Source organism: Gigantopelta aegis, chromosome 6 (assembly GCF_016097555.1).
Source record: "Gigantopelta aegis isolate Gae_Host chromosome 6, Gae_host_genome, whole genome shotgun sequence".
Taxonomy (NCBI): Eukaryota; Metazoa; Mollusca; class Gastropoda; order Neomphalida; family Peltospiridae; genus Gigantopelta; species Gigantopelta aegis.
This window is the reverse complement of record NC_054704.1, coordinates 51,790,981-51,811,645: the sequence shown is the minus strand read 5'-3', so window position 1 is coordinate 51,811,645 and position 20,665 is coordinate 51,790,981. Positions and strand designations below refer to the sequence as shown.

General features: G+C 35.7%; 1 protein-coding gene across 3 annotated transcripts; it reads left to right on the top strand.

Annotated features, from left to right (window-relative positions):
• Window positions 1-562: 562 nt before the first annotated feature.
• On the top strand, window positions 563-19,492 carry LOC121375565 (acid sphingomyelinase-like phosphodiesterase 3b). Of its 3 annotated transcripts, none has more exons than XM_041503077.1 (6): window positions 563-682; window positions 9,344-9,560; window positions 10,863-11,107; window positions 14,441-14,604; window positions 15,421-15,604; window positions 16,735-19,492. In XM_041503077.1, the coding sequence occupies exons 1-6, from the start codon at window positions 601-603 to the stop codon at window positions 17,364-17,366; spliced, it is 1,524 nt and encodes a 507-aa protein (XP_041359011.1). In that variant the 5' UTR covers window positions 563-600; the 3' UTR covers window positions 17,367-19,492. The 3 variants fall into 3 exon arrangements, with proteins under 3 accessions (XP_041359011.1, XP_041359013.1, XP_041359012.1); XM_041503078.1 differs by lacking the exon at window positions 563-682 and adding an exon at window positions 3,415-3,601; XM_041503079.1 differs by lacking the exon at window positions 9,344-9,560 and having other exon boundaries at window positions 586-682.
• Window positions 19,493-20,665: the final 1,173 nt, after the last annotated feature.

The window sequence follows — 20,665 nt, the reverse complement described above, 5'->3', positions numbered from 1 at the left end:
TTAAAAGTTCATAATGTTACTTTCACCTGTCAATAATTGAAGGACTCGGTGCTAAATAGGGAATAAGTCACATTTTGAAAGTTTTGAGAAATATACCAACATATAAGTTTTTATTAATTTCACATTTACCTTTACCATAAATACAATTGTATGAATGTACTGGGTTTCAATATCTCTATATATAATTATATAATTATGTTAATATTACTATGTTTGTAAATATTATTATGTTTGTACATAAAATGTTTTTTTGTCATGTAAAAAGAAAAATGTTATGTGTTTGAAATATATATCAACAAATAAGCTGACTTCGCTTGACATGATTCTTCGTGACAATTTCTAATCGCTAATTATTAAAATGCAGTTGGCTTGGATTTTTGTTGTTTTGTTTTTCATTAAATAACATGTACAAATGCGGGTACGAACTGGTATGCCGATGTTCCTCTGGTTACGAACTGGTATGCCTTTGGGTACGAACTGGTATGCTTTTGGGTACGAACCGGTATGGTACGAAACGGTATGGTTACGAACATATCCGATGGTTTACTTTGTACAAAAAAAACAAAAACAAAAAGGAACAAGGAAGTAGAGGGGGTAAAAATGTGCAAGTTATATTATCTTTTTATTCTAGTATCGATCAGTTTTATTACTGATGCGTCCCCCACGTCAAATCCCAATACAGGTAAAACACAGGTGCATAGTCGACATTAGTTCATCAAGATAAACGTCTCCGGCACGATATTTATTATTGTGATGTTTATTGCGGGTCCAATAAATGTCAAAATGTAAAAAAACGGACCATAGATGTTTACCTTGGTGAACTAAGTCGACATTTGTTCTTAGTAACTTACACTTCTACTAAGTAGGCTAAGATTAGAACTTAAATAGCCTATAAATTATTGAAGGCACCTATAAATTATAAATTATTGAAGGCACCTATAAATTATTGAAGGCACCTATAATTTATTCTCTTAAAACAGTAGCCTATTTTGCTTTAAACTGGAGTAGATAAAAATAATAAATAAAAATACATAAATAAATAACAAATAAAAAACAAACTTGAATAATTATATCATTGAAAGGGAAGTCTCAAAGTTACATATTGACTAAAACTTCAAAAGTTTTGTTGAGAAATATAAAGTTAAAATTACACCTTGAAATAATAATAAACTTATTAATTTACTACTGTTTATAATAAAAAAAAATAATAATAATAATAATATAAATCTAATAAGACTGATTGACAAGTTAACAGTTTGAATCACATCGTGGGAGTGGGGATATTTCAGTGGATGTGCTAAATATATTTTTAGGTAAAAATTTGTGTTGTTTAATGACATCACTAGAGCATTAATTATCGGCAAATTGGATGTCAAACATTAATTTGGTATTTCTAACATAGTCTTAGAGAGGAAACATGCTACATATTCCATTAGTAGGATACCAAAGGATATTTTATATGCAGTTTCCCGCATATAGGACAGTACATATCTTGACCTTTGATATATCCCAGTCGTGATGCACTGGTTGGGATGGGAGAAAACAATCAGAGATTGGGTCCACTGAGATGATTTAATCCCATGAGTCATTGACACGAGTACATCAGGCGAGCACTCTTAACAACTGAGCTAGATCCTGCCCCCATTTATATTTTCAGTTGTGGATTTTTTTGGAAGCTACTGTTTATGACAAGTGGAATGAATGAATGATTGAATGTTTAACGACACCCCAGCATGAAAACTACATCGGCTATTGGGTGTCAAACTATGGTAAAAGAACAAGTGGAAGCATATTACAATTTTTAAAGTCGTTTAAAGTCGTTTATGCAAAGATAATAAAAATTTATGTGGTTACTTTTTAAATCACGGGGACGGGACGTAGCCCAGTGGTAAAGCGCTTGCCTGATGCATGGTTGATCTAGGATCAACCTCCGTCGGTGGGCCCATTGGGTTATTTCTCGTTCCAGCCAGTGCACCATGACTGGTATATCAAAGATTGTGGTATGTGCTATTCTGTCTGTGGGATGGTGCATATAAAAGATCCCTTGCTACTAATGACAAAATGTAGCTGGTTTCCTCTCTATGACTGTCAAAATGGCCATATGTTTAACATCCACAAACCGATGATTAATAAATGAATGTGCTAAACAAATCAAACTTTTTTTCTTTTTTTTTTAAATCACAAATAATACAAAAGGTGAAATACGGTATGACACGTTCAACTTAGAGAATGTTGTTTTTCTCTCTCTGACACAATTCTCTCATGTCCTTGGTTTGCAATAGCTAGTCTAGGTCATTTAATAGGTAAGTATTCAATATAAGATTAAGATGTCACATTTTGTGGAATATACATTTATTACATACCCATTTAATCTTACTATAGTAATAAAGAAAAGAAAGAAAGAAATGTTTTATTTAACGATGCATTCAACACATTTTATTTATGGTTATGTGGCATCAGACATATGGTTAAGGACCACACAGATTTTGAGAGGAAACCCGCTGTCGCCACTACATGGACTACTCTTTCCGATTAGCAGCAAGGGATCTTTTATTTGCGCTTCCCACAGGCAGGATAGCACAAACCATGGCCTTTGTTGAACCAGTTATGGATCACTGGTCGGTGCAAGTGGTTTACACCTACCCACTGAGCCTTGCGGAGCACTCACTCAGGGTTTGGAGTCGGTATCTGGATTAAAAATCCCATGCCTCGACTGGGATCTGAACCCATTACCTACCAGCCTGTAGACCGATGGCCTAACCACGACGCCACCGAGGCAGATTACTATAGTAATAAAGACAGTTCTAGCTGTGCAGTAAAAAAATATTTTATTGAGCATATGTATGATGCAAAATCTCATATACATGGTATGTGTTCACCCAAATGATGTCATGTCCCTAGCCAGGAATGACATGATGTTCCTAGTCAGGACGCTCGGAATTCCATAAATTTCATAAAATTCAACCAACTTTCCAGATGAATTAAGTTGTGTTATTTAATTAAACTTCTGTTAATCATAATAATACAAAGGTTGTAGGCAATAAATACAGAACTACATGTCAGTTGTTTTGCCATGTTATTTATTGCATGAGTTTATAATGCATAAGATTTATACCACAGTCCTCTTAACCACTATGTGGTCTCATGGTATAATATTCTTACACATTATAAACTCATGCAATAAATAACATGGCAAAATAACTGGCATGCAATACGATACAATACAATACAATAACTTTATTTCCATGTTCATATATGAATACCTAATAAAAACATAGTCTGGTTGACCAGCAAAAATAAAGTACATAAAATATTAATCGCTAATATCAAAAAACTAAACTACAACTCTATGTAATAAAGTACATGTAGTGTAACAGATTCTATTGTCTTTTGTCTGATCTTCGATATTCGGTAAATTAAAATAAATATTAAGTGGCAGGGGGTCTAGTTAGCAGAGTAGTTCATGCATGCACATGGTTCAGTCTATGTACCTCCACTCAAGGATGTATACTGGGGGAGTGGCAGTCCTATAGGCTATATATGAAACACCTGACAGTGATTCACGGGAGCCGTCTTGTCCTTTTCACTCTGTCTTGTACAGGTATATGATTTTGAATATGTTAACTGCTTTGTTGTTCAGATTTAATGCTATAATGGATTTTCTTTAAAATGGTAAATAATGTGTGTGTGGCATGAACGTATAGTGATAAAGGCAGATATATCGTTACGTGAGAGCCAGAAGGACGTAAGTACATCAAAATTAATTTTTAAAAAGCCGAGATAATGAAGGAAAACTGTTTTTCTTGATCAGTAGTTAAGATGTCGAATTTGTTTTAATGACAATGAAAGCTGAACATATTTACAATTTCTTTGTATATTTGCGGTATTTATAGCATATTAGGTGTTTTAGTTATTTGCTTAAATAGTTGTTGTTACGACAATTATTCATGATTAAATTAAATGCGTCATTTACGACCAACAGTATATCAAGTAAATTTAAATATTTATTCTGAAAGAACCATCACTTCTAAAACATTTCAGTTTTGCAAATCACATATTTATTTTTAAAAAGGAGAAAACTTGTAGATAGAAAATATTTAGAAGCAAACATTCAAAAAGGAATACAAGTAGAAGTACGTATTAATAAAATCACCGCTTAAACAAAATATTATGTGAAAAAAGTTATTTTACGTTTGTTAATAATAATACGATAAATAAAATCACCAAATGAACAAAATAATAATGTGAAAAAAACTACTCTGACTTGTGAAATCCTTGTTTTCTTTGACCCACCCCTGATTTTGTTTGACCTTATCTGGTGCAGGGTTTCTGCCAGAGGGTTAAATGGGTATGTTACCATACCCAAATATTTTTGCAGAATTGTTCTTTTAAGTTAACTTTTTGACAAAAGTAATTACTGATTTTCTTAATCCTAACCCAAACTTAACCCATTTTCTTTCTGAGGGAGGACCCCCCATATCTCTGTTGACTGTGGTTGCATTCAGTTCCATAGAACCATACCCAAAAATTTCTATCTGGCAGAAACACTGTGGTGGTAGTGCTCCATGTTCATTGTTTGATGATGGTGCATCAGAATCAGACGACTTGTCCATACAAAACCTCTTTTTCTAGGCATGTATTCATTCCTGATGAGTCATCAGAAAAGCTGATGTCATATTGTGTGCAGTGTTATTTCCATGTTCTTTGCGCCATGAGAGTGCTTTTGCAAATAGTTCCTGGTTCTGCTGCCTCAGGGTGTACTTCAGTTATTTCAAGAATACCTGGCAGTGATGTCATTAAAAATAAAAATAGCAGGTGAAAATCAAATTATAGGCGGCCATTAATCAACAAAAAGTCGACAAGCATTGTTTATTGGAAGTTCGATACCCGGCGACAATTGATTCAATAGCCGGCGAAAAATCGCCGGATGCCTGCTATTTATGACATCTCTGCCTGGTTTATCAGCTAGTGCAACAGACAAACCAGAATAGTTAAGCAAACTGAAAATGGTATCCTTTAATGAAGAAACTATGTTTAGCAGCTTATTGGTTTGGGATACACCAGGTTCAAGTGAAGCTCATTCAAAGGATATAGGGTTTACATTTCCAATGAGGGTGTGTACTGAATATCAAATCCAGAAGTAGTGAACACTATACCATGTCCACCTGTTGAATATGCAGGATTCTCTCCAGGTTATATTGAGTGAACAGAAAACCCTACAGCTTCTGCTGTGCGTTGGGTGTACTCTCTGGGTTTTGTTGTGTGTTCAGTGCACACTCCTGGTTTTGTTGTGTAGTTGGTGATCTCTCCGGTGTGTCCAGTGATCTCTCCAAGTTATATTTTGTGTTCAGTGATCTCTCCAGGTTCCGTTATGTGTCCGGTGATCTCTCCAGGTTCTGTTGTGTGTTCAGTGATCTCTCTAGGTTCTATTGTGTGTTCGGTGACCTGTGATCTCTCCAGGTTCTATTGTGTTCAGTGTATCTCTTCAGGTTTTACTGTGTTCAGAGATCTCTCCAGGTTATGTATGATGTGTGTTCAGTGATATCTCCAGACTATGTTATGTGCAGTGATTTCTCCGTGTTTTATTGAGTGTTAAATGATCAATCCTCCGGTTTCTGTTGTGTGTGCTAAATTATTTTCTGTGTCTGTTGTGAGTGATATGTCATGTTCAAGTTCTCTTGTGTGTGCTATGTCATGATCATGGTATGTTGTATGTGTGTTCTGTCATGTTCTTCTTCAGGTTCTGACCGGCCTCGGTGGCATCATGATTAGGCCATCGGTCTACAGGCTGGTAGGTACTGGGTTCGGATCCCAGTCGAGGCATGGGATTTTTAATCCAGATACCGACTCCAAACCCTGAGTGAGTGCTCTGCAAGGCTCAATGGGTAGGTGTAAACCACTTGCACTGACCAGTGATCCATAACTGGTTCAACAAAGGCCATGGTTTGTGCTATCCTGTCTGTGGGAAGTGCAAATAAAAGATCCCTTGCTGCCTGTCGTAAAAGAGTAACCTATGTGGTGACAGCGGGTTTCCTCTAAAAAAGCCTGTCAGAATGACCATATGTTTGACGTCCAATAGCTGATGATAAGATAAAAAAAATCTGGGTGCTCTAGTGGGGTCGTTAAATAAAACAAACTTTACTTTCTTCAGGTTCTGTTGTGTGTACTATGTCACATTCAGGTTCTGTTGTGTGGTGCCACGTCATGTTCAGGTTTTGTTGTGAGTTCTCTGTTATGTTCAGGTTCTGTTGTGACTGCTGTCATGTTCAAGTTCTGTCGCAAGTGACTGGATAAAGGCCGTGGTATGTGCTGTCTGTTGGGAAGTGCATATAAAAGATACCTTTCTGCATTAGGAAAAATGTAGCGATTTTCCTCTGATGACTATGAGTCATAATTACTTATTTTCTCATGTTCAGCTTTTTGCTATGTTATGTTCAGGTCTTGTCATTGATGTGCCAAGTTCTGTTGTGTATGTAATATATCATGTTCAGGTCCTGTTGTGTAAGCTATGTTATGTTCATGTCCTGGTGTTTGTGCTATGTCATGTTCACCTTCTGGTGTACGTGCTATGTTGTGCTAAAGCTTTGGTGTGTGTTTTGTGTCATGTTCACGTTCAACATTCTGTTGTTTAGCTGTCATGTAGCTTAGTAACTGGTTTAACGTGTCCATAGTCCATATACCACTAGGGTTGGGAACACGCCTATCCGAGTTCGGCCTCCGATAGGATCGGGGGGGGGGGGGGGGGGGGGGGATATTCTGTTGCAAATATTTGTTAACTGTATAGTTAATCAAAGTTCATAGATCTTGCTATCGTTTATGTTGAGGCCACATTCACTTTATTCGCCTTTTAACCTTACGTCTGATTACACTGTCTTTTGTTACTGTACTTTGTCCTGGATAACTTATAATGACGTTTGTATGTGCAATATTGTTAATCCATAATGCCTACATTAGGGCAATCATATAGATATTCAAAGGCAGCTGAAAGCTGGAACTTGCTCACAGTAACATATAATTAAATACATGTACATCCAAAATCAGTGTGATTATGCTTGCACTTTGGTCGTATATGCCACATACATCATTATTATGAATTAAAATTGTATCTACAGATACAAATTACATGTTGGAAACTTTGCTTCAATTAAAAACATTTCAAAATAGATATTTGTTTTTCAAGAAAATTCACCAAAACATGTTTATTATTATAATTATGGTGCACATAAAATGTTACTGCAGTTCCTATTTATATATACAGACACTTTTTTTGTCTGTTGCCAAATGGTTCGTTACATGCAGTACCAAATGTTTTTCTTAAATAGACCGGGTTCTCACAGCGACAAAAGTCATATTATTTTTAGGATTCAAGCACATAAAAATATTGACATAATTTATGCTCTATTGTACTTCGTGTTTGTAATTTTTATCACAGACCAATAACAAAGAATACATATGTGTTGTATTTGGCACATACGACCTATGTCAGACATAATTATTTAACAAACTGTATTTAAAAAGGGTGTATCTACCACATATGACCAGTCGTGTTCACATAATGGACAGCAAGCAAATCAGAGGAAAGTCGTATGTGTCAGTTACGTCTATTTTCGTGCAAATTGGTATCTGTGATTCACTTATGACCATAAGCGGCGATGGAATTAGGGACAAAGCTACAATTTTTTGTGACAATATGTAATCGGGGATGGCGATTCCGAATATGCGAAAAAGACGTTTTAGGTCGTATCTGCCACTTACAAACTTTTAGCTCTCACGCGACGATATGATGATTATTTACAACGGTGAGACGTAGCCCAATGGTAAAGCATTTGTTTGATGCGCGGTCGGTCTGGGATCGACCCCCGTCAGTGGGCCCATGGGGCTATTTCTCGCTGCAGCCAGTATACCACGACTGGTATATCAAAGGCCGTGGTATGTGTTATTCTGTGTGGGATGATGCATATAAAAGATCCCTTGCTGCTAATCGAAAAGAGTAGCCCATGAAGTGGCGACAGCGGGTTTCCTCTCTCAATATCTGTGTGGTCCATAACCATATGTCCGACACCATATAACCGTAAATAAAATGTGTTGAGTGCATCATTAAATAAAACATTTCCATTTATAAAAACTGTAGATGCATTTATATTTTGCTTTAGTATGATGTCGTAAGATGGAAAGGTGATATTGTATCTTTTTTACCATCTCAACCAGTTCTCCCTCAACTGACTTAATAACAAAAATTGTGGTATGTGCAGTCCTGTCAGTGGAAAAGTGCATATAAAAGATTCCTTGCTGCTAATGGAAAAATATAGCGGGTTTTCTGAAAGACTACATGTCAGAATTATCAAATATTTGACATCCAATAGCCACGATTTAATTAACAGCAAGTGGTGAGGGGAGGGTTTATGATAGATATATTTTAGAGTATTATGAATTAAAATATAACAGAATCATAAGCGAAATAGCAGATGAGTTAATTGTACATACATTTCTCTCTTAAAAATTACTTACTTACTTACTTAATCCCCTTCGTGCTAAGAAGCACATAAGGCTGTAAACAGAGATCGCCACGGCTGCCTGTCTTTTGCTAGCTTCTCCAGCAGCCCCCAGATCAGACTACCCTTTCAAATTTCCTTCTCTTCTGTCCTCCTCCATGTTTCTTTCGGTCTTCCTCGTTTCCTTTTTCCAGGAGGGGTCCATCAGAATGCCACTCTTGGTAAGGCTGTTTGAGGCATGGCCAATCCAGCGCCCTCTTCGGCGCTTGATCTCCGATACCAATGACTATGTGGAGGTTTGTTTATGGAGTTCTTAAAAGATTACCTGCCATTTGTTTTGGAGGTTTTAGCTGGTGAATTTGCATTTCACCTGCTAGGGGCGGGATGTAGCCCAGTGGTAAAGCACTACGTTTGATGCGCGGTCGGTCTAGGATCGATCCCCGTTGGTGGACCCATTGGGCTATTTCTCGTTCCAGCCAGTGCTCCACAACTGGTATAACAAAAGCCATGTTATGTACTATCCTGTCTGTGGGATGGTGCATATAAAAGATCCCTTGCTGCTAATCGAAAAGAGTAGCCCATGACGTGGTGACAGAGGGTGTCCTTCTCTCAATATCTGTGTGGTCCTTAACCATATGTCTGATGCCATATAACCGTAAATAAAATGTGTTGAGTGCGTTGTTAAATAAAACATTTCCTTCCTTCACCTGCTAGGTATAGAAAATGGATTGCTTTTCACTTTTCACAAGCCTCTATTTGGAACCCTGATTAGCCTAATCAATGTTTCTCTAGTGGTGTCATTAAACCAATTTTATATAACTTTAAAAAAAAAACATTCTTTTAATTTTCAGGTGTGTTTTGGCAGATTACAGACATACACTATGATTTCAACTACAGCCGTTTCGGTAACCCTGGGAAGTTGTGTCATCAAAGCAAAACCACAAATTCAACCCGATCTGTTGGCTTGTTTGGAAACTACAAGTGTGACTCGCCATGGACACTTGTTACTACGGCTATAGATGGAATGAAAGCAATCAACGCTAAACCAGATTTTATTTTGTGGACTGGGTAGAATTTTATTGTTGTAAAACGTCAAACATACTTCATAGGCTGGGAACATTTTGTTTATTATAGCATGGCAATTTGCTATTCAAATTTCGGAGATTTTGCTACACGATTCTAAAATCAGGCCTGTAGGAACCGGGGTGGGGGAGGCACTTGTGAGTCTTTTTTTTTTAACATATTAATGTTTGCCGTTGTAACCAAAATCTGATATAGAGTTTGTACCTGATCCGTCAATACCCACCCTACTCCCAAAGTCGTTCCTATGATAACTATGAAAACGATAAACAGTAGTTACTACTCAATTTTCAACTGATCACCAACTGTCGCTATTCAAAATTTTAAAAACAAAATGTTCCCTGACAGGGCATTTATTATTTGAGTTGTCGTAGGAAAAAACTAACAATTTGGGAAAAATATATAACAGGTACTAACCTCAAGAAACTAAATCTTGGGTATTACTGCTCTTATTATAATTATATCTTGTAAAAATACAGCATTGATGGTGTCACTTTTACAACATCAAATGAAAGTAAATGATGTCGAACTCTGTTTAGTTGATTTCTGACATTACGCTAAGTTATAGGTTTTCATGTCTGATGGTTCATTTGTCTTTTAAAGTAGGAGGCTTTTTGTAAAAAAACCCAGAATATCTAGTGAACGCAATGAGGTGAATAACTGTAAGAATGAATACTAGCAGGGCTTCTAGAATTTTTATAAAATTCACTAGCCATCTGTGATTAATTTTATTTTTTTATTAGCCACAATTAAAATTTCACTAGCCCTATTTTACTTTAAGTTAATACAATTTTACTAAATAATAGTAATAATCAGATATGTTACCTAAAGAGGGAGCTAGAGCTTAAATAAACACTAGCATTAGGGGTTGGGGTGCGGGCAGGATATTTGTATTTACAAAATAGACTTAACTGCAACTTTTTTTTCACTAGCCGTCGGGCATGGCAGCAGTAGTTATTTACTAGCCCAACATTGAATATCACTAGCCATGGGAGTGGGGCTACCATAATCTAGAAGCCCTGATACTAGGCAACTATGCATGTTCTTCAAAATTAACTATTAAAAAAAAAAAAAAAAAAAAGCTAACTATTGGACTATTGTCCTTTTTTTAGAGGAGACCTATAACCAGTTGTGGTTGTGATCCCTCAATATATTCGACAAAAATCTTTTAAAAATAGTTTAAAAACAAATATTTAAAAAAACATTATGTCCTTGTATAACACCAATTATAATGAAGTGTATGGACAATAAAAAATGAATATAAAACCATCTATATTTCTTATTTTTCAGAGATTCTATGTCACATGTCAGTGATAACCAATCGAGTTTGTTGAAGGTGTATCTGACTATACGTAATGTCAGCAACTTGATTCACTCAGCATTTCCAAACGTCTCGGTCTTTCCTGTCCTTGGCAACCACGACCCTTATCCATCCAACAACATGCCCATTGGCTCAAACTACTATGAAAAGATTATTTCTATGTCTGGCTGGAAGCAGTTTCTTGGAAAATCTGAACAGGAACAATTCATGAAAGGTATACATGCATAGATAATGAACCTTAATTGCAGTCTCGAGTATATTTAGATTAAATTATCTACATTATTTTTGTTACAGTCACACATTAATCTTTGATCTTCGATCGTCCAGGTGACATGAAAATTATTGTATTATTTTTAATTGTAACACTGAGAAGTGGGACGCTATTCTACTGACGGGCAAGACGTAGCCCAGTTCGCTTGATGCATGGTCGCTTTGGGATCGATCCCTGTTAGTAGGCCCATTGGGCTATTTCTCGCTCCAGCCAGTGCACCACAACTGGTACATCAAAGGCCTTGGTATGTGTTATCCTATCTATGGGATGTTGCATATGAAAAGAATAGTCCATGAAGTGGCGACAGCGGGTTTGCCTTCCTCAATATCTGTGTGGTCCTTTACCATATGTCCGACGCCATATAACAGTAAATGAAATGTGTTGAGTGTGTTGTTAAATAAAACATTTCCTGCTTCCTATTCCACTGGCTTTGCAATGAGTTATAAATATGGAAACAGATTTGTATGTTGAATAACCGCAGTTGATGTTAACAGTTGATGGCAATAACACAGGAATTTATTAAAATTGCAGTTATGCTTGTATTTTGCATTAGAAAATGATGCTATATTACGGTATGGTCATGCAAATCTGCTGGTTTAAAATAATATTGGCTTTCAGTTCACTCCATTACATACATGATTAAATTATTACTGTCTTTGACATTCCCTTTTTTTTTAAATGGTCAAGAAAATTGAAGTCTGTTATAATTTGACTGGAATATTTTCTTTTCAATTTGTTAAATGATGGGTGGTACTCTTGTTAAATGACATTCTGCACTTAACATATGTTTATTGTATAAGTACAGTTAACAATATTTTATTTGATATGAGCATGTTTATTTTAAAACTAATCCAATAAAAAGTATATTTTGAGATTTTAATTTAAAAATTCCAGAAATACCAAGGCTCGACCTTAGCGGTAGCCCAGGATATTTTGGCTCCCGATTTCTCACTCGGACTAAGTGTTGTCTAACCCCTGTAGTCTGCTGAGCTACCAAATATTTTGTCCAGTCACTCCACAATCAACAAGACGTTTAAGTTATCGGTGTCTGAAATTCCACCCTTTCATGTGTGCGCTCTCTACTGCCACGAGTTGCTGAAACTGTTATTTGCTCACCATCAGGTGACAGTTGCGCAATATGATTCAGTGAAACAAAGGAATATATTACCCAGAGGCATGATTTGTTTAACATAGCAGAGTAATTCACTGGTCAGATATACAGGGTTCATACGGGTCATGAAATTGCCATTTGGATCATGGTTTATCTATTCGTAGTCATTTATGACATTCAAAAACACTGCCCGTTGTTTTGACACCTACTTATAACTAATGCCTTGTATGATCAAGACTATTTGCTACCAGCTGAAGTCTAAACTAAACCATAACTCGATCACGATTTATTTCCTTCCAGGCTACCTGTGCAAACTGTCAGATTATTGTATGGTATTATAGCATTTAAAAAATAAACTTCTATTTGAATAAGAATGAATATGATTGTAGTAGTAGTAGTGTCCCAGTGATCAGTTATAATTGAATTTTAATTGATTAATTGAGTTATACTGATGTGATGATCAGTTAGGAAATCCATAATCAATTGTCATGGAAGTGTTAACTCTTATAATTTCGATGGTTTGGATGATGAATACTGTCACGGGGATTCTATAATTCCCGTAACTGAGTAAAACACGATTATCAAAATATCTCTCCTAACTGTATATCTATTAGATCTCTCTGTAACAGGCTGTTAAACCCTAGTATGGCTCGTCTCTAGGTATGATCAGAGATACGATCTTATATAAAGTATATATTATTATAGCACGTTTAGCTCACTAGAAACACAACAAAACACAATACACTTTGGAATCTGTATTAATCTACGCTGACAAATGTACAGCCGTAGTAGTTAATTAATAACAACAATAATAACAACCCAGAACTGATCACTTAATTAGTTAATCTCTAGGTGTCTAGTTACACAATATGCGAATCACTTCACCGTTACACCACACCCACACGTGTGATAATTGAGAAACGCTTCCTGGAGAAGTTAATTAATAAAGGAATTACAACACCATTCCTAACTGGTTAATTTTTAATTAACCCTTACTACTCGTTCAGTAACGTGTGATAATTTAGAAACGCTTGCAGGGGAACTTAATTAATAAAGGAATTACAGCTCTATTCCTAACGGGTTAATTTTTAATTAACCCTTAACTACTCTTTCAGTAATCTTGTAACACAGAATTAATACTTATCACAATAAAGACAATAACCTACAGTGTACCTAGGTCCGCTAGGATGACTGGCTAAGCTTTATATTACCAAATACTCGTATAATGTTAGAACAAAAAGTCTACGATTTACTTCGTCAGATGACCGAAGACACTGTCTAAAGAATATTGGTATAATACAGTATTAAAATATTTAAAGTCACATCAATCACATCAAGGTTATACACAGAGCAGAAATGATATTTACCAAAGTCCAAACGGACTAACGTTCCCTCGGAGCCTTCCTATTCATTCTCCTCGATATCTCTAAAACACTAGCTATTTATTATAAATCAGGATTTTGCCTGGGGGTACAAGGCGGTACCTCACGTATCATCTCATATTCTACATCTACTAGAGTCGGTATATTTCTCTCTGATCGTCAGTCTGGCTGTCGCCAACCGCGAGCAATCTCCTGGCCATAAACAGCACTACCGGAGATATTACGTAACTACTAGCCACATGGCCTCCGCACCTGGCTGAGGGTGTGTATTAGGCGTACCGATCGAGGACGGTCGCGCAGAAGTCTTACGTAACAAGTTGCCCATCTGGACTATGGGCAATAAACTGCACACGGCCCTCTAACACAATTAAAATCGCCACAGGCGAAACAAATTTAAGAGCATGTTCCGTGACAAATACATGTGTTAATATATGATCGATTATGAAATAACAACCTATTCCTAACACTAGTTTCCATCTTTGTGACTGTCTATGAAATAATAACTTTCAATTTATGTTAAAAAAAAGATTAAAATAGACTGTCAATTAAGTGGAGCTATCGCTCATTTTTCATCACTCCCCTGAGACTAGTTTAAGCAGTGTAATTTTTAGCTCCGCTTAGCAAGTGAATTTATATGGCATCAGTTTGGTTATATCTTAAATGACTTACCATAATCTAAGTTAGGGGAGCAATTAATTACTCTCCTAAATTTTTTGTCATGGCTAGTTCTTATTAAAAGTGTAATACATGGTGTTATTGTTGAAGTTTGTAGATCTGTTTCAGGTGGATTTTATGTTTCGACTGTTGTGACTGGCATCAGGGTAATTGGACTGAATACAAACCTCTTGTATTCAAAGAATCCATTAGTGCAAGGTCACAAAGATCCATCCAACCAGTTTGCCTGGCTCATAAAGCAGCTGGAAGATGCCAAAAGCAAGGGACTAAAAGTATGTGGTCATGTTTGTTGTTGTCAAAATGTGTAGTGAGTTATCTCCCTTATCTCACTCAAAATGGAAAATATATACTGTTTATAACAATACAACTCCATAATTGAAACAAAAAGTTTTATACTAGCTTTAAAACAGTTTGTTGTTGTCTAAATATGTAGTGAGTTATCTCCCTTATCTCACTCAAAATGGAAAATATATACTGTTTGTAACAATACAACTCCATAATTGAAACAAAAAGTTTTATATTAGCTTTAAAACAGTTTGTTGCAATTATTGTTTTTCACAGTAGAATATTTATAGGATATTAAACGAGCTTCCGTTTTGTTTCATGTTTATGTCCCGAGTGAAATGATTTTTAGTTGTTACGAGCTTTAGCTAGTGACGCTGAAAATTATTTCACAAGGGACATGAACATGGAACTTAATAGTAGTGAGTTTAATATCCTATTTATTACCCAGAATCAATCTTAATTTCTATCACTCATCTCGTTTATTGTTGATGTTCCTGTAAGGTTGTAGTGCGCCAATCGATGACGTTGAAGAGTTGCGTCCCATTTGGTATTCTAGTTGAACGTATCACTTTGATATGTCCCAAGATATTTTTAACCATATGGGTAATAAATATGTTTCTTAATGAATAACATTGTTCATTTGTTTAATATGTGTCTGTATTTACATTTCTGATTTTAAAGGGGAATAATTAGTTTCACATTCCTTATAAAGACTATTTAATATAGGCTCATATTAGGCCAATTTAGTTTAAACATGAATATGCCATTTCATGAAATATTTTCTGTTATTTATTTACGTGTAGGTATATATCATATCCCACATTCCACCTGGTGCGTTTGAGAGAACCAGCCTGAAGATAAAGTGGTTTTATCCCGAATACAATCAGCCGTACCTGGACATTCTGCGACGTTACAGCGACGTCATCCTGGCTCAGTTCTATGGACATGGACACACAGACAGCTTCAGAATTCTCTACAATAAAACTGGTTTGTTTATAGTTTTCATATATGTCGATTTGAATTTTAAAATACTTTCAGAATTCTATGTAAAAAACCCTGTTTGTTTAAGGTTCTCTTATATTTGAATTTTTAAAACTTTCAGAATTCTCTATAATAAAACTGGTTTGTTTGTTCTCTTATATTTTAATTTTAAAATACATCCAGAATTCTGTGTAAAAGGACGGATTTGTTTAAGGTTCTCTTATATTTGAATTTTTATAATTTTCAGAATTCTCTATAATAAAACTGGTTTGTTTATTGTTGTCAAATGTTAAAAAATAAACATACTTTGATCTAAGAGGAAGTATATCAGATACCCATTTTAAATGCAGTTGTTTGCTGGCTTATCCTTGCAAATTTTAGTGGGTGGGGTGGAATGGAATTTATACTATTAATATAATAATTAATTTTAAAGCTATTTCTTTCATTCTTATAAAAGTGTTCGCTTGCTATAATCCATTTCACCATTTAATTTTTTAAATTATTATTTGCTTACTTTAATTACCGTACTGAAAACTTTTAAGTGAAAAAAAGACAAGTTTTAGATGCTAGGAGATGTTCATAGTTATTTGCATTTTTATGAGTGCACAAACCATACATGATGCATAAGAGGAGGGAGGGGGATTAACAAAAGTGAGTATTCTTTGTATCCTTATGAAAATATTGACAATGGTGAATGACCCTTTAGTTTCAGTTTGCTTTGTAATTTATACTAGTTATATTTTCTTGAAGTATGTTCTTTAGTAAGGTTCATATGGTTCATATTTATAGGATATTAAACAAGCTTCCATTTTGTATCATGTTTGTCCCTCGTGAAATAATTTTCAGCTGTCACAAGCTTTAGCGAGAGACAACTGAAAATTATTTCACTCGAGACATAAACATGATATGAAATAGTAGCAAGTTTAATATCCTATTTATTACCCATTATCAATCTTAATTTATATCACTCAACTCATTTGGTTAACATTCATTTGATGTTGTAGTGTGCCGATCGATGACGTCGAATGGTTACGTCCCACTTGGCATTCCTATGGGACATATCACTTTGATATGTACCAAGATATTTTTAACCATATTGGTAATAAATAACCCATATCAAATATTCTTATTTTCAGGATATCCAATCAATGCTTTATACCTGAGTCCGGCTGTTACCCCCTGGAAGAGCTCGCTACCCGGGACTGGCTCCAACAACCCTGCACTTCGACTGTACTACTACAACCGAAACACCGGACAAGTCCTCGACTATGTGCAGTACTTTCTCAACCTCACCAAGGCTAATTTAGAAAAGAAACCTGTATGGGAGGTCGAATATCACGCGACTAAAGCTTACAGCATTCCAGACATTAGCGCACAATCATTAAATAAAGTTACTAAAACATTTCATCGCAGCAGTCCAACATTCGAACTGTACTTCAAGTACAACAGTGTCAGTCACGGCGTGCAAGAGACATGTGACACTAACTGTTATTATATTCAGTACTGTGCAATAGTTAATCTTGATTTTAATGATTTCGATCGATGTATTTTCTGGAGAGGAACAATGCCACATCCTGCGCACCATCGTAGCACCATCCATCATCACCATCACAAGACGAAATCACCTCCCGATTATGCCTTTTATGTCATCGGCGGCTTGGCTTTAGTTGTTCTTATCCTCGCTCTTATTGTAGGCTGTCTGTGTCTTGGTCGACACAATCAAAATGCTGGTTATAAATACGGAAAATTTGTTGGCCCAGTAAACTAAAAAAGATGTAGTTTTAAAATTTTATTTAACACATTTTTTACCAGAATTCTTTTTTAAAATAATATTTTTAGATTTTTACAAATATGGCTTGGAATTTTAAAAATTATTTTAAAATTTGTCTCAGAAATTTAACAAACTATTTGCCTTTTAACTGTTCATTGTTAATGTTTTCACTGAAGTAATGTTTTCAATATGATTATGAGATTCATTTTATTTTGTAAATTCTTTGCGTAGAATACAGATATCTGTGTTCCTGGGTTTTTTGGTGTTTTTTTGTTATTTTGTTTTGTTTTAGTTTTTTGGGTCTTTTTGTTAATTTGTTTATAAAGGAGCTTAATTTTTTTTTTTAATTGGATACATAATGAACAAAGTTAACCACAAATTAAAAAATATAATAAATCCTAAAATTACCTGCATGTGTGATTTTCTGGGTCAATACAGATTTTAAAAAATAATTTGAATACAATTGAAAACTAGATTGAGAAACATATTTTGATTGTTTAAAATACATGTAGCTCTATTAAATTTGCCTTGCATTATAATGTAATTTTTGTTAAATTTTATTTATTGTCTAATATTTGTAAAGATTTTAGTCTCCACTGTACTACAACACAAAATCAGCACTGAATGAAATTTTAGGTGCTATAAATAACTAAATTAAAATCCTGATGTACTTCATAAGGATTGACATATATGTTTTTGGCCAGTGATGTACTTGTCCAATGTATAACCCTAGCAGGCTCCCACCCTGTGATATTATGATTCATGTGATAGAACTGTGTTATTTTTCAATATATAATGGAAATATGCACTTTATGTATACTCCCCATGAATGTTTTCACTATCATAAATTGTATTAGGGTCTATTTTGTAACAAAACAAATTAATTTTTTACTGCTAAATGTACATTTCATCCCCCTCCCCTACTAGAAATGTGTACACAATATGATTGGAAATATTACATCATAATGATTCATGACCATGTAAATAGAAAGGAAAATAGTCACGAGGTCCATATAAATGTGTTTATGATGTGATTTGCATGGGCTTCGTTACTTATTCTGACAATTCAGTATTTCTTTTTCATGGTGTTAATCAGTCATATTTGTGGCTTGCCTATGATATACACAGATGTCTGTCATCAGGGCTGAAGTCATTCTTTCATCTTGAGCCATCTCAAATGCAGTATATTCATACAAAGTACTCTGACTTGGTTGTGTGGCCAAAAACAATGTTTGGTGTACATGCTGTATATGCGAGTAGGACCCCTTCATATAAAATTTAAGTTTAGTCTCAAGAATGTAAATTAGTGACCCCATTACAAACGGGAGCGGGACGTAGCCCAGTGGTAAAGCGCTCGCTCAATGCACGGTCAGTCTGGGATCGATCCCTGATGGTGGGCCCATTGGGCTATTTCTTGTTCCAGCATATCCAAGGCTGTGGTATGTACTACCCTGTCGGTGGGATGGTGCATATAAAAGATCCCTTGCTGCTAATTGAAAAGAGTAGCCCATGAAGTGGCAACAGCAGGTTTCTTCTCTCAATAAGCACAATTCATGGTTTTGACCTAAACGTGATGTGACGTAGACTATGAATGTGGCCTGATCTGGTTTAGATACATTTCATAGGAAACAAATGCTGCTTTATGCTAGGGTCAGACTACTAACTACCACCAGAATGTTGGCCAATTTGACGGTTGCATTGTAATTTTACCAACTCCTGACTTACCACGGATGCATTCAGATTAACAACTAATGGGTTATATACGAGAATTGAATTGTAAGAGTGCTGGCATTAGATAGAGTGTATTTTTCTATGTGTGCATACATGCTGTGTGTACATATGTATGTTTGTCTTGTTTTTACATTACTTAAAACGTTTTTGTTCATTTTAATATCATTATCACCATTACAGATAACATGTTACTAATATCTGTCTTATCTAAATATTTAATATGCATCAACCGGTACATATGTTAATTTGTTCTGGAATTTTGTTGTTCTGTATTTAGGACAAATATAAACATTATTTATTTCTCTATTCTTTTATACATTTTTTATTGTTTTTGTTTTAAACTGAAGTTAAATCAGAATGAACACAGAATAAAATCTTCATAGGTCAAATTATTTTGTCTTTGGAATTTTATTATTCAGTTAAATATGCATAGTTGCAATGTCATGACCTTGGACAGTAGTGATGTAGTCACAGTTCCTCATTTGTTCTATTCCTCGGTTACCATTTGGTGGGACCGGCCTTGGTGGCGTCGTGACAGGCCATCGGTCTACAGGCTGATAGGTACTGGGTTCGGATCCCAGTCGAGGCATGGGATTTTTAATCCAGATACCGACTCCAAACCCTGAGTGAGTGCTCCGCAAGGCTCATTGGGTAGGTGTAAACCACTTGCACTGACCAGTGATCCATAACTGGTTCAACAAAGGCCATGGTTTGTGCTATCCTGCCTGTGGGAAGCGCAAATAAAAGATCCCTTGATGCTAATCGGAAGAGTAGCCCATGTAGTGGCGACAGCGGGTTTCCTCTCAAAATCTGTGTGGTCCTTAACCATATGTCTGACGCCATATAACCGTAAATAAAATGTGTTGAGTGCGTCGTTAAATAAAACATTTCCTTCTTTTTCCATTTGGGGGTGGGATTTAACTCAGTGGGTTGAGTGCTCGTCTGAGATGCTTGCATTGCAGGATCGAACCACCTTGGTGGATCCATTCAACTGATTGGGATTTTTCTCATTCCAACCAGTGCACACAACTGGTTAAAGGCCGTGGCATGTGCTTTCCTGTCTGTGGGAAAGTGCATAGAAAAGATTTCTTGCTGCTAATGGAAAAAATGTAGCGGGTTTCCGGTGATGACTATGTGTCAAAATTACCAAATGTTTGACATCCAATAGCCGATGATCAATTTAATCAATGTGTTCTAGTGGTGTCGTTAAAGAAAACAAACTTTAACTTTTGGTTACCATTTTCATCACATGTTAGGACAATTTCTTCTAGCTCTCATGTCTCCATTTTGGCCTTGCCTTTCTTAGACTCTCTTATGCCACTGTATTGTTTGTCTATGGGGGGAGGTTAAATAGTTAAATTTATTGTGTTCAAAAACACCACATTGCCTATTGAATAGCAAACATTTGGTAATTTTTATTACGAAGTTTTAGAGAAAAACTGCTACATCAGCAGCCAGGTATCTTTTATATTCACTTATCATTGACAGGACAGCACATGCCACGGCCTTTGGAGAAAAAAACCAACAGTCAAATAATAGGTCCACTAAGGTGGGTCGATCCTATG

What these genes read in the sequence shown, in the direction of transcription:
- LOC121375565 (XM_041503077.1), top strand. Translation starts at nt 601, where the DNA reads ATGTGCAAGTTATATTATCTTTTTATTCTAGTATCGATCAGTTTTATT. An exon ending in CACGTCAAATCCCAATACAG is followed by an intron (nt 683 to 9,343) that starts GTAAAACACAGG and finishes TTTAATTTTCAG; the next exon opens with GTGTGTTTTGGCAGATTACA. An exon ending in GATTTTATTTTGTGGACTGG is followed by an intron (nt 9,561 to 10,862) that starts GTAGAATTTTAT and finishes CTTATTTTTCAG; the next exon opens with AGATTCTATGTCACATGTCA.